Source organism: Narcine bancroftii, chromosome 4 (genome assembly GCF_036971445.1).
Source record: "Narcine bancroftii isolate sNarBan1 chromosome 4, sNarBan1.hap1, whole genome shotgun sequence".
Lineage (NCBI taxonomy): Eukaryota > Metazoa > Chordata > Chondrichthyes > Torpediniformes > Narcinidae > Narcine > Narcine bancroftii.
In genome coordinates, this window is record NC_091472.1 from 4,104,489 (window position 1) to 4,124,619 (window position 20,131).

At 49.2% G+C, this 20,131-nt stretch overlaps 1 protein-coding gene across 1 annotated transcript; it reads right to left on the reverse strand.

The window, feature by feature from the left end:
• Positions 1-10,366: 10,366 nt before the first annotated feature.
• Positions 10,367-19,769, reverse strand: LOC138759769 (mu-type opioid receptor-like). The gene is made up of 3 exons (XM_069930362.1): positions 19,636-19,769; positions 12,778-13,130; positions 10,367-10,893 (listed from the first exon to the last, which is right to left on the reverse strand). The coding sequence occupies exons 1-3, from the start codon at positions 19,650-19,652 to the stop codon at positions 10,367-10,369; spliced, it is 897 nt and encodes a 298-aa protein (XP_069786463.1). The 5' UTR covers positions 19,653-19,769.
• Positions 19,770-20,131: the final 362 nt, after the last annotated feature.

Consider the following 20,131-nt stretch of genomic DNA (forward strand, 5'->3'; position numbering starts at 1 on the left):
GAGGACAAGTTCTACCAGGTGGAGGAGGGTGGTGATGAAGGGGAACTGGCGGTAGAGAAATAAATAATCGATGGGCTTTGAGGTCTTTGGAATAGGGGATGGAGGTGTATGGGGATTGGATATCCATGGTAAATATGAGGCGATCGAGTTCAGGGAACTGGTAGTTGTTGAAATGAATGAGGGTTTGTGAAGTGTCCCGATTGTAGGTGGGGAGGGACTGGACCCGGGGGGACAGGTAAGCGGAAACCATTTGGTGGGGCAGGAGCATGTGGACACGATGGGTAGGAGGTAGAATGGGGCAGTGCGGGTTTGGGTAACGATGAAGTTGGAAGTGATGAGTTCAGAGATAGTACAGTGGTGTGATGAGTTTTGGAAGGGTAAGTAAGAGGATGTGTCTGAAAGTTGTCGTCTGGCTTTGAGCAGAAAGAGGTCAGTGCACAGACCACAGCAGCACCACCCTTGCCTGCGGGTTTGATGGTGAGGCTGGGATTAGTGTGGAGAGAGTGGAGGACCAGGTGTTCTGAGGCGGTGAGATTGGAATGAGTGAGAGGATTAGAGAAGTTGTGGTTGATGTCTCGGCAGCAGTTGGAAATATAAAGGTCCAGAGCAGGCAGAAGGCCAGATTGAGGTGTCCGGGAGGAGGAAGGTTTAAAGTGGGAGAAGTGGTCTGAAGTGGGAGGAGGCGGAGAATCGCTGTCGGCACAGAGACGAAGACAACAGAACAAGGGTTTCACATCATGGCATGAGTGGAACTCGTTGAGGTGTGGGTGAAGGGGAATGGAGGGGAGGCCCCTGCTGAGGACAGAGCATTCCATGTCCGAGAGGGGAAGATTTGATCTGGAGTCTAAGAGGTTGCAGGAGAGCTGGAGGCGAATCCACAGACACTCAGTTACTCTGAAGAGACTCTGTTTTGCTTCTCTTTCTCTCGTACTGTAGGGAGCGCCGGGCAACACTAATGACGACTCTTTGACTGCCTTACGACAGGCAGAAGGCAACTTTGTGTAATTTTACACGTTCTTGAGTTGGTCACAAGGTTTGCAGCAGCCCTCTTATCTGCTTCCTTTCCCCTCAGAAGGCACACAGATAGGAGGGGTTGGACATGGACTAAATGTGGGCAAATGGGACTAGCACAGACGCCAACGTGACTGGCATGAAGGAGTGGGGCTGAAGGGCCATTCCCATACTGTGATTCGAAGATGATGAGTGCTTGTTTGGAGTTTAATTTGAATAATCTTCTCTGAATTCCAGGTTGTACCTGATCCTGCAGGAAGTGATCAGCACCCATCGTCCCTGCTGTTGCTGGACCACACTGCCTCCCAGTTAGGCAACGCTTCTACATTCCCATCCTTGTTTCTCAATCCTTTCATAAGTCCATACGTAGGAGCAGAAATAGGCCATTCAACCACAAGCTGATCCATTTACCCACTCAGCCCCGCTGCCTGGCCTTCTCCCCATAACCTTTGATGCCCTGGCTAATTAAGAACCTGTCAATCTCTGCCTTAAATACACCCAATGTATTTCGATCATAGTTAGATCTAAAACTAATATATTATTCTTCAATAGGGGTGACTACCATAGGATGAGGGAGGAATTGGGCAGAGTGGACTGGGAGCACAGGCTCATTGATGAAACAGTTGAGGAACAGTGGAAGATTTTCAAAGAAATATTTTGTAATGCTCAACAAAAATATATTCCGGTCAGGAAAAGGGGCAGCAAGGGAGGGAAAAATCAACCGTGGTTAACAAAGGAAATAAAGGAGAGCATAAAATTGAAGGCGCAGGTGTACAAAGCTGCAAAGAGCTGTGGGAAACTGGAAGATTGGGAAAACTCTAAGAGACAACAAGGGGTTACAAAGCGGGTCTGCAGCTGACGTGGACTTTTTACCCCCTCCATAAATCTTCGTCCGCGAAGCCAAGCCAAAGAAATAAGAAATGGGGAAAAGGATTATGAAAGTCAATTGGCACAAAATATAAAAACGGAAAGCAAAAAATTTTATAAAGATATAAAATGGAAGAGGGTGGCCAGAGTTAACATAGGACCCTTGGAGGATGAGAAAGGAAAACTGGTAGCAAAAAATGAGGAAATGGCTGAGGCTTTGAACAAATATTTTGTGGCAGTCTTCACGGTGGAAGACACGTCCAGCATGCCCAAGTGCGGAGTTAAGGATACAAATGTTGGGGAGGGCCTTGATAAAATAGTTGTTACAAAGGAAGTAGTGATGGAGAAACTAATGGGACTAAAGCCAGACAAGTCACCTGGTCCTGATGATATGCATCCAAGGGTTCTGAAGGAAATGGCAGAAGTTATAGTTGGTGGTCATAGACCAAAATTCCTTGGATTCTGGGTGGTCCCGGCAGACTGGAAGACAGCAAATGTCACGCCACTTTTTAAGAAGGGATGGAGGCAGAAGACTGGAAATTATCGGCCAATTAGCTTGTCGTCTGTGGTTGGAAAAATGCTTGAAGCCGTCATTAAAGATGAAATAGTGAAACTTTTGGTACGTAAGGGTTCAATCAGGCAGACGCAGCATGGTTTTAGAAAGGGAAGATCTTGTTTGACTAACTTGTTAGGATTCTTTGAGGATATAATGGGTGCGGTGGATAGAGGGGAACAGGTTGATCTTGTCTATTTGGATTTCCAGAAAGCGTTTGATAAGGTGCCGCACAAGAGACTTCTCAGTAAGTTACAGGAAAGTGGAGTCCGGGGAAGTCTATTGGCCTGGATTGAAAATTGGTTGTCTGACAGGAGGCAGAGAGTCGGGATAAATGGGAGTTTTTCAGGTGGGCAGAGAGTGGTAAGTGGGGTGCCGCAGGGGTCGGTGTTAGGCCCACAACTGTTCATCATTTACATTGATGACTTGGAGGAGGGGACAAAATGTGGTGGAGCCAAGTTTGCGATGACACCAAATTGAGTGGAAGAGCAAATTGTAATGAGGATGTGGAGAGTCTGCAGAGGGATAGAGTTAAGCTGGATGAGTGGGCAAAGGTCTGGCAGATGGAGTACAATGTTAGTAAGTGTGAGGTGATCCACTTTGGCAAGAAAAATAAAAGAGCTGAATATTATTTAAAGGGTGAAAAACTACAGCATGCTGTGGTGCAGAGGGACTTGGGAGGGTTTGTGCATGATTCGCAAAAAGTTAGGTTGCAGGTGCAACAGGTTATTAAGGCAAATGGAATGTTGGCCTTCATCGCGAGAGGAATTGAATTCAGGAGTAGGGAGGTCATGTTGCAACTGTACAAGGTACTGGTGAGACCGCACCTGGAGTACTGTGTCCAGTTCTGATCTCCATATTTGAGGAAGGGTATACTGGCTTTGGAGACGGTCCAGAGGAGGTTTACTAGGTTGATCCCTTGGATGAAGGGGTTGACTTATGATAAAAGATTAAATCGTCTAGGATTGTATTCGCTCGAGTTCAGAAGAATGAGAGGAGATTTTATAGAAACATATAGGATTATGAAGGGTACAGATTGGATAGATGTAGGAAGGTTTTTTGAGCTGGCCGGGGAAACTAAAACGAGAGGACACAGTCTCAAGATTCGGGGGAGCAGATTTAGGACAGAGATGAGGAAAAATAGTTTTTCCCAGAGAGTAGTGAATGTTTGGAATTCTCTAACCAGGGAAGTGGTTGAGGCTGCCTCATTAAACATATTTAAAATTGGGTTAGATAAATTTTTACATGATAGAGGAATTAGGGGATCTGGGGAGAAGGCAGGTAGGTAGAGTTAGGTCATAAATTAGATCAGCCATGATCGTATTGAATGGCGGAGCAGGCTCGATGGGCCATTTTTGGCCGACTCCTGTTCTTACTTCCTATGTTCCTATGACTTGCCCTCCACAACCGCCCGTTGCAACAAGTTCCACAGATTCACCGCCCTCTGTTCTAAGTGGACGGCCTTCAATCCTGAAGATGTGACCTCTTGTCCTAAAGTCCCTCTAGTCATACAGTTTTGCCTTCCTGTCCTAGACGCACCCTCTCCATCACTGAGTTCCTCCCTGATTTTGATCACTCCACCCTGGCTGACTGTTCCCACACTTCTCTTGATCCTGAGCTCTGGATTTCTCCCCCTCCCCTCCCGTCCAAAACATTTTCCCCCTCACTCCTCCTGACAACCCCTCCTTCTCCCCACCCTTCGCCATATCATAGAAGATAGGAGCCTAGGGTCATTCAGCCTTTTGAACCCACACCATTAATCAACACAACCATGGCTGATCCTGTGTCTTTACCCTATTCTTGCTTTCTGCATGACCCCCTTTAGCCAATAGGATCACATGAATATAAAGGTTAAGATTTCGATGAACTGGCCTCAACAACGTCCTTCACACATTCACAACTGTCTGAGTGAAGAGGTTTCTCCTCATTTCAGTCCAAAAGGTCTTCCACCTTCCTCCCTAGGCTGTTTGTTCTGGACTTCCCCAACATTCTTTCTGCATTGATCTTGTCTGTGTCAGAATTTTATACATCTCCAGGGCAGTTACTGTTAGAGTAATGGTTTAAGCGCAGTGTTGACACAGCGTCAGTGACCTGGATTTGAATCTCATGCTGTTTGTAAGGAGTTGGTATGTTCTCCCAGTGTCTGTGTGGATTTTTCCTGGGTGATCCAGTTTCCTGTCACACTTCAAAACGTATGGGGGTTCTAGGTAAATTGGGGTATTTGGGTGGTATGGGCTCTTGGGCCAGAAGGGCCTGTATGTCTAAACTAAAATTAAAAAAAAAATTAAAATGTAAATGTAAATTCAATGAGATCCTCTCTTGCACCACTTTCTGCCTCAAATATTTTTGATACCGCTTTTCATATTTCATTTCTCCTATCAAGTCTATGCAAGGTCATTACCACCCCAATCCTCCATCAGTTTCCCCCTATCACCTCCTCATGCCTCACTCCCATCAATTTCCTGATTCTACCACCCACATACTCCCAACTGATTGCCCAACCACTCAACCTTTGGAGAGCAGTTGCAGGGGGTTGGACATAGACTGACTCTCAAGCCCATGCCACACGATAGGGGTCTGCGGTCTATGGGTGGTTGGATTTCATCAGTGTGTTGGGAAATCCACTTATAACTGTTGACAGGCTCACAATGAAGGAGCAACTATCAAATCCTTGTCCCACCACATCTCCAAAATGAACCTTGTAACCACCTAGTGGATATTCTACTCACTCTTCAGTCCATCGCTTGGGAGCTCATTTACCACAATAGGCATTAACCTTGAAGCCTCCGTCAATCCCAGGGTTAGACGATCGTTCAGAAGGTTTTCCATCCATAAAGAAGGCACACCATGTCATTGAATACTCCATCAAACTTCTGCAGGTACATCACAGCCTGGTTTGGTAAACCGAGTGTCCATGAACTCTATGGGAAAGTTGTATAAGATTTTGATGAGGCCAAATTTGGAGTGTTATGTGCAGTTTTGGTCACCAGACTACAGGAAAGATATCCATAAGACAGAAAAAGTTCAGAGAAGATTTACTAGGATGTTGCCTGGACTTCAGGAACTGAGTTACAGGGCAAGGTTAAACGGGTTAGGACTTTATTCCCTGGAGCAGAGAAGAATGAGAGGAGATTTAGATAGAGGTGTACAAAATTATGAGGGACAGACGAGTAAATGTAGGTCGGCTTTTTCTACTGAGGGTAGATGAGATACAAACCAGAGGACATGGGTTAAGGGAGGAAGGGGAAGAATTTAGGGGGAACATGAGGAGGAACGTCTTCAAACAGAGAGTAGTGGGAGTGTGGAACGAGCTGCCAGATGAAGAGAATGCAGGCTCAGTTTTAATATTTAAGAAGAACTTGGATGGTACATGGATGGGAGGGTATGGAGGGCGATGGACTGGGTGCAGGTCAGTGGGACTAGGCAGAAAAATGATTTGGCACAGACTAGAAGGGCTGAAGGGCCTGTCTCTGTGCTGTAATGTTCTATGGTTCTATGAATGCTGAAGGCTGCAGAAAGTGGAAAACTGCGCAAGATCCAACGCAGACTTCGCCTCACAGCATAGCAAACATTACGCGAGGTGCTGCTTTAGGAAGGCAGCCAGCATCATAAAACCATAGACCACTACAGCACAGAAACAGGCCCTTCAGTCCTTCTAGTCTATGCTGAACCATTTTTTTGTCCCTCAGACCTGTACCTGAACCTTTCCCTCTGTACCCATCCTGACCATGTACCTGTCCAAATTCTTTTTGCATATCAAAATTGAGCCCCAATTCACCACCTCAGCTGGCAGCTTGTTCCACACACCCACCACTCTCTGTGTGAAGATGTTCCCCCAAAACTGTTCCTTTTCACCCCTCTAGTTTATAATCTCTAGTTTTTAATCTCACTTAACCTCAGTGGGATATACCTGCTTGCATTTACTCCGTCTATCCCCCTCATAATTTTGTATACCTCTATCAAATCTTCCATCATTCTTCTATGCTCCAAAGTCCTAACCTGTTTAAACTTTCCCAACAATTCAGTTGTTCAAGTCCTGGCAACACCCTCGTAAATCTCCTCTGCACTCTTGCAATCTTATTAATATCCTACCTGCAGTTAGGTGGCTGAAACTGCACACAATAAAGGACCCCATCACCCTGGTCTCAACCTCTTCTCATCGCTACCTTCAGGCAGAGGGTAATGGAAGCCTAAAGTCCAGAACCTCGATGTTCAACAGCTATCAGGCTCTGGAACATCCCCGTAATGTCCTAACCCTAGGATCACCAAAAGATCTGTCTGCACGATTGAAATCAATTTTTATGTACTGACTGCAACTGTAATTATTTTATATTTATTAACTTTTTTTCTCATGGACTATTATGGTAATTCAATTTTCACCATTGTGGTTGGGGCATCGTACGTACCTGTGTGGCTGAAGCAAGTAGGAATTTCAGTGCAGCACTTCTGTAAATGACAATAAACTCTCATCCTCATACCACAACATTTCATTTCCATCCCTTTCCCTCCTGGGTCAGTTTGGCCCAACTCTCCATCCAATGCATAGAACCATAGGACATATTGCAGAACAGAAAGAGGCCCTTCTACTACCGTGTCAAATTATTATTCTGCCTCGTCTCACTGTCCTGCACCCAGTCTTTAGCCCTCCATACCTCTCCCATCCATGCAATAAATGTTAAAACCGAGCCCGCATTCACCAGTTCAGCTGGCAGCTTGTTCCACACTTCCACCACTCTCTGCATGAAGCAATTCCCCCAAATGTTCCTCCTAAACTTTTCCCCTTTCAGTTTTAACCCATGTCTTCTGGTTTGTATCTCACCTACCCTCAGTCGGGGGTGGGGGGAGGGAAGCCTACTTATATTTACTTTATCTATCTCCCTTATAATTTTAAATACCTCTATCAAATCTCCCCTCATTCTTCTCCAGGGAATAAAGCCCTAACCCATTTAACCTTTCCCTGTAACTCAGTTCCTGAAGTCCAGGCAACATCCTAGTAAATCTTCTCTGCACTCTCTCTATCTTATTGATATCTTTTCTGTAGTTAGGTGACCAAAACTGTACACAATTCTCCAAATTTTGTCTTGAACAACTTTACCATAACATCCCAACTTCCCTCTCCAATACTTTATGAAGGCCAATATGCCAAAAGCTCTCTTTACAATCCTATCCACCTGTGATACCACTTTCAGGGAATTAGGTATCTGTATTCTCAGGTCCATCTGTTCTACCGCACTCCATAGTTCCCTACCATTTACTGTGTTTGTCCTTCCAAAGCGCGACACCTCACATTTTTCTGCATTAAATACAATCCTTGGAGATTCTCCGGTATCCTTGGCTCCAAGCCACCAGGACCACTGGGGGACAAGTCCGGAGTTCCAGATGAACCTGCCAGACACCTGTTGTTTGTGACGGGCATGCACGTATCAACATGTTGTTGGGCAGAATGGAATGCAGCGGCGCATGCTTGCCAAAGAGCTCAATGCATTCTATGCTGGCATTGAACAGAACAGGGAGATGATATCCATTACCATGAAGAAGGGCTCAGGCCCAAAATGTCAGTTATATATTTTTACCTCCAAAGGATCCAGACCCTTGCTGAGTTCATCCAGCATCTGAGTTTTTACCACAATCACATTGTCTGTAGGTCTTCATGCTTCACTCCAGGGAAATGACATCAGCTGCCTGACAACGTCAGATGCACCTACCCCCCCCACCCCCCGTGGATCAGTGCCGCAAGATGTCAGGCCAGCCTTCTTGTGGGTGAACCTGTGGAGAGTGACTGGTACAGATGGAGGTACTGGCCATGTCATTAGACCATCCAAGTGGAGCAGCTGGTGGGACTGTTCATGGTAATCTCAGCCTCTCCCATCATAGTTTGAGGTTACCACCAGCTTCAAGAGGACCACTGACATCCCTAAGAAGAATGCGATAATGTATCCTAATGACTACCATCCAATGGCTGACGACTGTCATCATGGAAGTGCTTCGAGAGGCAGGTCACGCCTCACGTTAGCTCCAGCCTTCCAGACAGACTCGACCTTGTCCAATTCACCTGCTGGGACAACAGGTTCATGGCAGACGCCAGCTCCCTGGCTCAATACCCCTCTTCCTGACCCTATGCCCCTCTCCCTGACCCCATACCACTGAGGCCATGGAGTTCTACAGCATGGACCCTCCCGCGTGGACCAAGTAAGACCCTTCATCCACATTTCACTGCGTCGCCAAGTTCAACTTGACTAAAATCTATCATTTGGCTGACGACACCACAGTTGTTGGCCCAACATATTCTAACTTGTACTCAAGAACGACAAGACAACACACAAAACAAAGCTTTTCACTGAACCTTGGTACACGTGACTATAATTAAACTAACAATTCAAATAAAGAGTCTCGTGCTGCAACTGCAGGAGAGTTCAGTGACGTGTCCCCACCACTGTCTGTGCTCCATCTAGCAGAGACAGAGGACATTACAGCACAGTACAGGCCATTCGGCCCACAGTGATGTGCCAACCTATATAAACCTACTCAACAATCCAACCCCTTCCATCCCTCACACCAGAACCATTTTACATCACTGCTCCTGTCCAAGTTATTTAAATGTCCCCATTGTACCAGCCTCCACACCCCTCTCTCTGACCCCATGCTCCTCTCCCCGACCCCATGTCACTCTCCCTGACCCCACGCCTCTCCCTGACCCCACGTCTCTCTCCCTGACCCTACGCCCCTCTCTCTGACCCCACGCCCCTCTCCGACACCGCACCCCTCTTCCTAATCCCATGCCCTGCTCCCTGAACCAGTGCCCATCTCCCTGACCCTAAACCCCTCTCCCTGACCCTACACCCATCCCCATAGGGTATTGAATTTAAGAGCAGGGAAGTTATGCTGCAACTACAGTATCTGGAGTACTGTGTGCAGTTCCGGTCTCCTTACTTGAGGAGGGATGTACTAGCTTTGGAGGCAGTGCAGGGGAGGTTCTCCAGGTTGATTTTAGGGATGAAAAGCCTATGAAGAGAGATTGAGTCATCTGGGACTGTACTTGTGAGCATCCACCACTATGAAAAAATCCTTAAGCTTAAACAAATGTCCTCTTGTATCTACTGTTGTTATTCCCAGGGAAAAGATGCTGGCTGTCCACCTCATAATCTTATATATTTCTACTAAGCCACCACTCATCCTTCATTGCTCCAAAGAGAAAAGCCCTAGCTTTATTAACCTTGCTTCATAAAATGTATTCTCCAATCCAGGCAACATCCTGGTAAATTCTCCTCTGCCCCCTCTCCAAAGTGTCCACATCCTTCCTATAATGAGGTGACCAGAACTGGACACAATACTCAAAGAGTGGTTTTATAGAGCTGCAACATGACTTCATGACCCTTGAACTAAATCCCTAAACTCACGAAGGCCAGCCTTCTTAACTAAACCTATACAGCAACCTTCACGGATCTCTGGACCTGGACCCCAAGGTTCCAGTTATTCCACACTGTTAAGAATTTTGCCACTGACCACATATTCCACCTTCTGGTTTGTCCTTGTCTCCTTGGCCTCCTTGACCTCCCTTGCTCATGGAGATTTGAGCGAAGAGGCATCTGCTGGGGCTTCTGGCTGGCCACTAATCTTGGGGCATATGGCAGATGTGGGGCAGGCTTGGGCCTGAGAGTTTATGGCTCTTGGTGATGCCACTGCCGGTGACGCATGGAAACAGGTGCGGAGTCACAGAGTGTGTTGGGGGGGGAGGGAGTTGAAGGGATGGATCAAATGGTGTACAGGCTCAGGGCAAGTTCCTGTGAGGCTGTCATGCTCAGAGTGGTCCAATGGCTGGCTCCAGACTGGGCCCATGGGAATGCTTTGGACGGGTTAAAGTTCCGTTGTGACCTGGGTAAGCTCGGAGCCCAGGTCATCTCCAGGACAGGGCTCCAGGGATATGTCCACTCTTAGTCATACCTGCTGGTTAGTCCTATCCACTGTCTGGATGGTGGACAGGTGCTCACCATCCTGACCCCTAACATGGTTGGAACCCTCGTAGGGCAAGGGGGAGGATGAGGGCAGGCAGAACTCCCGGAAACACCTCTTGAAGTTCTCGTCCAGGTAGGCGTATAGCACAGGGTTGAGGCAGCTGTTGGTGTAGCCCAGGGTGATGCAGAAGTGCCAGGCCACCATGTCAAGGATTGTGGAGGGGATCACCACCAGGGCCCGCAGGATGACGTAGACGTGAATGGGCATCCAGCAGACAATAAAGACCATCACCACCACCAACACCATCCTGGTGATGCGCCGGAGATTCCGGTCCTTTCCCCTGGAACCAGATAATATCCGCACGCTCTTCAGCCGCAGGATCATTAGCCCGTAGCACACGGTGATGATGAGGACAGGCATGACGAAGGCGAAGATGAAGACACAGATCTTCAGGAGGTTGTCCCAGTACCAGTGGGGATGTGGGAACTTCAACGTGCACTCTAGCTGCCCTGCAGGTTGGTGGGGGTGGGGGGGAACATGGGATGAAAGGGGAGAGGGTTAGAGAGTGTTGGTCACCAGGATGGGCAGTGAGGAAGGACCCCCTGTCTGACATTCCCGACTCAAAGGAACCCAACTCCCTCCCTCACCTCCATCCCACAACTTATTTCCTCGGTCCCAGGAGCACCCACATTTCTCCTTACATCTGGGAATACAGGCACAGAGAGAGTAGAGAGTCTGAGAAAGAGGAGAGAAAAAGAGAGGCGTCAGATATAGTTACAGAGAAAGGAGAGAGAAATAAAGAGAGGTCAGGTAGAGAGAGATGGAGAGAGAAACGGACTGGGGAGTCAGGCCTTTTGGCCCATCTACTCTGTACTCACCATAAAGCACCATTTTCACTCATGCCATTTTATTCTCACCATGTTCCCATCACCCCCACCCCCCCCCCCCCAGATTCTAGCCCCTCATCCACTCCCCGGGGATAATTTATAGCAGACATTTAACCTCCCAACGTGCAGTTGAGATGGGCTCGGAAAGTTGGATGTGTGGGCAGCTGGGAGATGGGGAGGAGAGCAGCCGGCCCCAAGTAGTGGTCTCAGTAGGAAAGGAGCAGAGTTTGTATAGGCAAACAGATCCCCGGGATGGCAGGACTGACACATGAAGACAGACTGCATAGACCAGGGTTGTATTCATGGGGGCCTCATTGCAATGACAGGATCAGACAGGTGAGGTGCAGGAAACGCCAGCGATCGGGACTGGGGTTTGAATACCACACTGTCTGTAAGGAGTTTTTACATTCTCCCCATGTCTGTGAGTTTTCCCTGAGGACTCTGGTTTCCTCCCACGTTCCAAAACTTTCCGGAGTGGGACATAAATTGGGCAGCAAGGGTTTCATGGTCAGAATTGGCTTCTACCGTGCTGTAAATAAATTTAAAAAAAATTCTGATGTTGGGGAACTCCACAACAAAGGGTCACAGTCCTATCTAGATATTGTTTTTATGTCTGGTTGTGTGTCTGCGTGTTTTGCACCGAGGACCGGAGAACACTGTTTGTACAACCAGACGACAAAAAATTTGACTTAATGTGGAAAACTACCAAATATAAACTTGCCTCTATAAGGCCCCCTCCCCCCCCCCCCCCCCCCCCAGCCTTCTACTCTTCAGGGAAAACAGATCTCCTGAGAACTCAAGCCCTGCAATCGTGGTAATGTCTTGGCGAATCTCTTCTGCACCCAGATATCCGGTCAGTAGTGAGTGTCTCTCCGGGGAAGGAAAGGGCTGAGATGCAGGTGTGTAATAATCACTGATGGAGTGGGGATCAGGGCAGGAAGAACACACCAAAATGCTGGAGGAACTCAACTAGTCTTTCAGCGCCCATTATGTTGCTGATGTTTCAGGCCTGACCCCTTCTTCAAGGAAGAAGCAGAATGAGCCAGAAGCAGGAAATGTCAGAATACAAGACAGTGGCGGCTGGGGGAGGAATCCAGACCAACACAAGGTGTTCATCGGATATGATAAGGGATGAGGTATGAATTTATGCTGTTAGTATGAATGGAGACAGGGAAGGTTGGAGGGTGCCCAGTAGGAAGATGAGGTGTTGTTCCTCCAATTTGCAGGTGGTCTCAGTCTGGCAGCACATGAGACCATGGACAGACCTCTCGGCAAGGGAATGGGATGGAGAATTGAAATGGGTAGCCACTGGGAGATCCACGCTATTGCGGCAGATGGAGCCAAGGTGCTGATCTAACAAGGGCTTCAGGCGGACATTGAACATTGGCACCACTGCCTCCGTCCCCACTTCCCACCACTGTGTGAACATGGGGCAGGAGGGGAGCTTCAGTGATCCCAGACCTGTTGTAGTCACTGGGGAATCATGACCCTGTCGAGGTCACTCACCGTTATGGACCAGAGTGGTGGCCATGATCATCACAGGAAGTCCGATGGTTGAGGAGAGGATCCAGATGCAGACGTTGATGACCTTGGCATTGTGGGTGGTGCGGAAATCCAGGGCTTTGACAGGGTGGCACACGGCGATGTAGCGGTCCATGCTCATGGTGGTGAGGGTGAAGATGCTGGTAAACATGTTGTAGTAGTCGATGGACAGGACGACTTTACACAGGAGCTTGCCAAAGGGCCAGGAACCCATCAGGTAGTTGATGCTCTGGAATGGGAGGGTGCTTGTGGCCAGGGCGTCGGCCAGAGCCAGGTTGAAGATGTAGATGTTGGTGGCAGTTTTCATCTTGGTGTACCTTGAATGAAAAAACATAGGCACTGTTATTCCACAAGGACTGTCATTCTAGGATTATCAGGCCACTGGGAGGGATGGGACACTCTGAGATGGATAGGTCACTTAGGCAGGGCCGGGTCACTCTTGGATGGACAAGTCACACCAGGGCGGATGGTCACTTCGGGAAGGATGGGTTACTCTGAGGGATGGGTCACTTTGGGAGGGAAACATCACTCCAGGGTGGATGGGTCACTCTGGGATGGTCAGGTCACTCTGATATGGACAGGTCATCCTGTGATGGATGGGTCACTGGAAATGGACAGGTCATTCTGTGATGGACAGGTCACTCTGGGATTGTTATGGGCCCAGAGGACCCCAAAACCCAGCAGCAATAGAAATTCACCAAGACAAATGATCACTTAAACAAAAGTTGCTTTTAATTATCTTTAAACATTAAAACAGGATCAAACTTAAACTTATTATTAACAACCTAATTTAACACCCTTCTAATTCTAAGTGCACGTGTATGTAATGTGTATGTAAGTTCAGAAAAGTTCTTTGATTCACAGTCCAATTTCACTTCTCATTCCTCCAAGTTCACTGGTTGCAGGCAATTCTTATACTGTGCACAGAATTTAACATTTACAAAGTTCACCAGGGTTTGGTGCTTGAAAGGTTCTTGTCAACTTTTAGAGAGAGATTTGTTGCTCGTTGGACAGCCACAACTGATTTCTCTGATTGGACATTTCAGTGTCTTGCTAAAGAAACTTGCCCCATCAGGGTTTTTCAGATGATAACCTCTTTCTTTCAGGCCACCACAGAGTTCATTTTTTGTTAACTTATTTCAAGTGAAACATTATAGCCAGTCCTCTCTTGTATAGATCACAAGGGCTTTGACCAGGCTGAACTAAGAACTCACAACCCGTCTTCAAAATGGGGGTTTTCCACAAGCTTGCCAGCTTGTCCTGTTCCAGTCCCAGCTCCTGCTGCTGACTATAGAATTAAATTCTCTCTCTCTCTCAGAGAAAAACCACGTGATCCTCTTAGAACAGCAAACTGCACTCAGACTGAGGCACTTGTCTCAATCTTCTGAGTTTGTTCATCTGCTGCTTTCCAAAACAATAACCCATTACTCCACAACATGTCCAATTAGCACCTACTTGTGAAGTCCTTATAGGCACTCATCAAAGTTTTTGCAAAAGCACCCGGACGGAGCCTGGACTGACTGGCTTGAGCATTTTAAATGAAATGTCTTTTGAATGTTTGTATGTGATGTAACAAACTCCACACAATTTATTTCCTTTAAAACATACAATATATAATCTAGCATAATCTGTCACAGGATGGATGGGTCACTCTGGTATGGGCAGGTCATTCTGGGATAGATGGGCCACTCTAGAATGGAGAGGTCATTCTGGGATGATGTCATTCTGGGATGGGCAGATCAATCCAGGATGAATGGGTCACTCTGGGATGACAGGTCACTCTGGGATGACAGGTCACTCTGGGACAGATGTCACTTTGGGATGGATGGGTCATTCTAGAATGGACAGGTCATTCTGGGATGGGCAGGTCAATCCAGGATGATGGGTCACCCTGGGATGACTGGTCACTCTGGGACAGACTGGTCACTTTGGGATGGATGAGTCACTCTGGGATGGACACGTCACTCTTAGAGGGAAGGGTCACTCCAGAAAGACATCACTCCACAAGGCACTGTTAGTCCATGAGGCACTGTCACTCTAGGAGGGAAGGTTCATTTCATGAGGGATGGGTCGCTCCATGAGGCACTGACACTCCAGGAGGGACAGGTACCTCCAGGAGGAACTGTCAATCTGGGAGGAATGGGTCACTCTAAGAGTGATGGGCCAGTCTGTGATGAAGCCCCATCTCCTGGAGTGCCCAGGTTTCCTCCGGGTGCTCCGGTTTCCACCTACTCTCCAAAACCTACGGGATTGGTAGAGTAATTAGGTGGCACAGGTATCACGGCCCTTTTTGTGCTATATCAATAAAATAAAATAAACCCCAGAAGGCCAATGTGGTCAGCATGGGCAAGTTGGGCAGAAGGGCCTGCTTTATGCCTCGTCTGGCAGAGCCAAGTTCTGGCTGGGTGGGGTCAATCTCTGGACCTGAGATGGGGAGGATCCATCTATTGTCTCCCCTGGGGTTGACGTCTCAGTCACGGACACCGATTGCCTCGGCGGAGGATAGCCAGGGTTTGGGGGGAAATCAATGGGGAGGAATTAGATGCCATCTCTATACCCCCATCCGACTTAGAAAAAACCAGGGGTTGCTACAATGAGCTCCAGCTAATGCTGATCCTGTGGGATCATTGGTAACCCCCCCCCCCTCAGAAAGACGGAGGGTGGACATGAAATTAGGCGGAAGGGAGTGCTGGGCTTACAGGGAGAAGCTGGATGGGCTGCGGGACAGTGAATCACATTTTGTGAAGAAACACAAAACAGTTCTGGTTTTCTGACATTCCCAGATTTGTAGATCAATTCAAGATCTCCTTTCAGTACTCTTGGAGAGGGGTGACAGGAATAAGGCCAGTCAGCATGGATTATTGAGAGGGAAATCCCATTTGACCAATGTAGAATACCTTGAGGATGTCAGCAGTAGGGTTGGTGTCGTGTAGTAGAACACTCAAAATGCTTTTGATAAGACCCCCTGCACAGGTGATTGGCGTGAACAGTTTGGAGAATGCGGTCCAGGAGGTAACGTACTGAAGTGGATAGAGAACTGTGTGGCAGGCAGGAAGCAGACAGTTGAATGGGTCCTCTTCAGATCACATCTACCATCCAACTCTCATCAATTTCTTTTGTTACCTTCTCAAAAAAAACCAATTAGACTTGTGAGGCACGATTATCCTTGAGAAGACTGGACTTCTCCAAAAGCTCATAGATCCTACCCTTATGAATCCTCTCCAATAGTTTGCACACCACTGACATAAGATTCACCGGTCTATAATTTCCAGGATTCTCCCTATTACCTTTGTTAAACAAGGGAACTACATTTGCCATTCTCCGATCCTCTGGCACCTCCCCTGTGGCCTAAGATCAGAGCTACTGCCCAGCTCTCTCTTCCCTCCCTTCTCACAGCAACCTGGGATATGTCACATCTGGCCCTGAGGATTTATCAATCTTCAGATTTTTAAGAAGATCCCCACTTCCTCTTCCTTAATCTCCACATTGTCCATCACACAGGCCTGTTCTACTCCGATTTCATTCTGATCAAGATCTTTTTCTATTGTGAATACAAAAGCAAAGTATTCATTTAGGACCTCCCCAACCTCCCCTGCCTGCAGGTGCGTGTTTAACGGCCCCACCTTCATTTGTATTCCTTCTGTTCTCCACATACGCATAGAACGTCTTGGGGTTCTCCTTAATCCTACACGCCAAGGCCTTCCTATGCCACCTTCGAGCTCTCCCAAGTCCTTTCTTAAACTCCTTCTCATAAACCCATCTTGTTTTCAACTTCCTATATCTAATAAATGCTTCCTTCCTCTAATATATCTAATATCCTCTAATATATCTAATATATGCTGACCTGCTTCATCAACCACGGTTCCCTTTTCCTACCATCTTTCCCTGTCCCAGTGGGACAAACCCATCCTGAACCCAGTACAAGTGGTCCCTAAACTTCCTCCACGTTCCTTCTGTGCTTTCACCCTTGAATGTCTGTTTCCAATTTATTCTCGCTAGTTTCTGCCTCGTCCCACCCAATTGGAATTCGCCCTTCCCCAGTTAACTGTTCAAGACATCGGGGAGATGACCCTCAGAGATTTGGGCAGAGTTAATGTGAGAGGTGATTTTAAAGTTTTAATGTGGAGAAGCAGCGCATCAACAGGCCCAAGAGCCTGTACCGCCCAATTACCCCAATTAAGCTACAAACACATTATGTTTCTGAAGGGTTTGAGGAAACAGGAGCACCCTCCTTCCAGACAGGGTGGGTTTAACACTGCGTGAACTCATCCCACCCAGAGATGCCCAGATGGCAGAATCAGATTCAGACACTGTGTTCAAAGGGGAATTTCGATAAATACAAGGCACAGGACCCCGTGGAGGCAAATGTCGATGAGCAAAACAGGTCAGCACGGTTCTGATGGGCCGACGGATCCCCCTTTCTGCATTGGTATTAGAAACCCTCTCAACCCATCATGAATGATGAATGGTGGAAGAGGGCAAAGAGGAATTTCGGGGCGGGGTGGGAGTGGGGGGGGGGGTTTGGGTGGAGAAGAGAGGAGACCAGCCCGGAGGATGTTGGCCAGCGGACGATGGGAGTCCGATGATTGGCAGAGGAAGGGTGGGGGGGGGGGCAAACGGTCTGAGCTGGGAACAGCCCCACAAACGCTGCCAACACGAACAGCTACTGAGAGTCGCTCTCCCGCGCCTTGTTCCAAGAGTCGATGGCGTAAACACTGGAGGAAACACGGGGGGAACGATTTATACCCGACATTTCAGGCCTGAGCTATGAGCACATAGCAGACAGGCATCTGAATTAAAGGGCTGGGGGAGAAGGGAAGCCAAGGGAGGGGGAGGAACACAGACCAACAGTATGAATTGGACATAGATTGGAGGGCAGGAAGTGAGTATTGATTGGAGGAGGGGGGAGTTCTGTCAAGGCAAAGCTGGGGGAAAGAGAGAGGGAGACGGGGTGAGGGGAAGGGAGACATCGGGAGTGAAGGAGCGGGGGTAAAGAGGGAGGGAGAGAGGATGAGGGGAAGGGAGACATCGGGAGTGAAGGAGCGGTGCTAAAGAGGGAGGGTGAGGGGAAGGGAGACATCGGGAGTGAAGGAGGGGGGGTAAAGAGGGAGGGAGACGGGGTGAGGGGAAGGGAGACATCGGGAGTGAAGGAGCGGGGGTAAAGAGGGAGGGAGACGGGGTGAGGGGAAGGGAGACATCGGGAGTGAAGGAGGGGGGGTAAAGAGGGAGGGAGTCGGGGTGAGGGGAAGGGAGACATCGGGAGTGAAGGAGCGGTGTTAAAGAGGGAGGGAGACGGGGTGAGGGGAAGGGAGACATCGGGAGTGAAGGAGGGGGGGGGTAAAGAGGGAGGGAGACGGGGTGAGGGGAAGGGAGACATCGGGAGTGAAGGAGCGGGGGTAAAGAGGGAGGGAGTCGGGGTGAGGGGAAGGGAGACATCGGGAGTGAAGGAGCGGTGTTAAAGAGGGAGGGAGACATCGGGAGTGAAGGAGCGGGGGTAAAGAGGGAGGGAGACGGGGTGAGGGGAAGGGAGACATCGGGAGTGAAGGAGCGGGGGTAAAGAGGGAGGGAGTCGGGGTGAGGGGAAGGGAGACATCGGGAGTGAAGGAGCTGGGGGAAAGAGGGAGGGAGACATCGGGAGTGAAGGAGCGGGGGTAAAGAGGGAGGGAGACGGGGTGAGGGGAAGGGAGACATCGGGAGTGATGGAGCTGGGGGAAAGAGGGAGGGAGACATCGGGAGTGAAGGAGCGGGGGTAAAGAGGGAGGGAGACGGGGTGAGGGGAAGGGAGACATCGGGAGTGATGGAGCTGGGGGAAAGAGGGAGGGAGACGGGGTGAGGGGAAGGGAGACATCGGGAGTGAAGGAGCGGGGGTAAAGAGGGAGGGAGACGGGGTGAGGGGAAGGGAGACATCGGGAGTGAAGGAGCTGGGGGAAAGAGGGAGGGAGACATCGGGAGTGAAGGAGCGGGGGTAAAGAGGGAGGGAGACGGGGTGAGGGGAAGGGAGACATCGGGAGTGATGGAGCTGGGGGAAAGAGGGAGGGAGACGGGGTGAGGGGAAGGGAGACATCGGGAGTGAAGGAGCTGGGGGAAAGTGAATGCACCCGGCAGAAGAGAGGGGAAAACAGAAATGCTGGAAGAACTCAGCAGGTCTCGCAGCATCTGAAGGAGGTAAAGCCAAATAAGCGAAGTTTCGGGTCGGATGGTGTGAGCAAAAAGCAGACAGGAGCCGGAATTAAAAGCCTGGAGGAGGAGAGAAAAAGGGCAGAGGTTAAGGGTTAGAGGGGAAGAGTTCTTCCCACTGAGGCACGGTTGGCGTAGCGGTCCCACGCTGTCCATGAGGAGTTTGTACGTTCTCCATGTGTCTTCATTGGTTTTCCCAGGGGGCTCTGATTTCCTCCCGCCCTTCAAAACGCACTGGGTGAGTCGGACTCGTGGGCCAAAATTTCCTGTTACCATGCTGTAGGTCTAAATCAAAAATGAAAGAGGGTGGAACGAGCTGAAGTGAATGCGAGCTCAATGTTAACATTTAAGAGACATTTAGACAGGTCCATGAATGGGAGGGGTTTGGAGGGTCCAGGTATGGACTGGGTCCAGGTCAGTGGGACGAGGCAAAATAAAATGGTTGGACACAGACTAGAAGGGCCGAAAGGACCTGTTTGTGGGCTGCAGGAGCCCAGACCAACAAACATTGGCCAGAAGAGTCGGGAAAACACAGAAATGAGTTTCTCCAAGAGATTGTAAACCCGACCGGACATAATCACGTTGCAGTTGAAGTTTTGGTCACCACCCCGGGGTTGGAGGGGAGTTTTGGCGCTGGGGTCTTACCTGACGATGACAAACATGACCAGGACGTTGCCGACCAAGCCCAGCACACACACGACGGAGTAGAGAGCCGTGATGATGATGGAGCTGACGAGGGAGCCGGGGTTCTTGGCCAGGGGGCTGCCGCCGTCCGTGGCGTTGCAAGGCGGCTCGATGCAAGTGGCGGACGAGTTGCCCAGGCTGAAGCGAACGGCGCCCGGGCACGGGTGCGAAGTGTTGTCCCCTAGATCCAGGCAGCTCTGCAGCAGGCGATCCATGGTCAGCGAGGAGGAGGAGAAGGGAGGGGAGGGGGTTGTGCTCAGGACTAGCTGGGGTGCAGGGGAAGGGGAGAAAGAGGGGTGCATTCACCTCCCTGCGCAGGGGCTGGGGAACCGGGCAAAGAGCGGATACTGGGGATCCGCAAGGCGGTGGCTGCCCACCCCTTCGGCTCTTTTATTGGAGGCCGTGACGTCTGAATCCCCCTCCCTCAAACACACCTCTCCCCCCACCCATGCTCTCA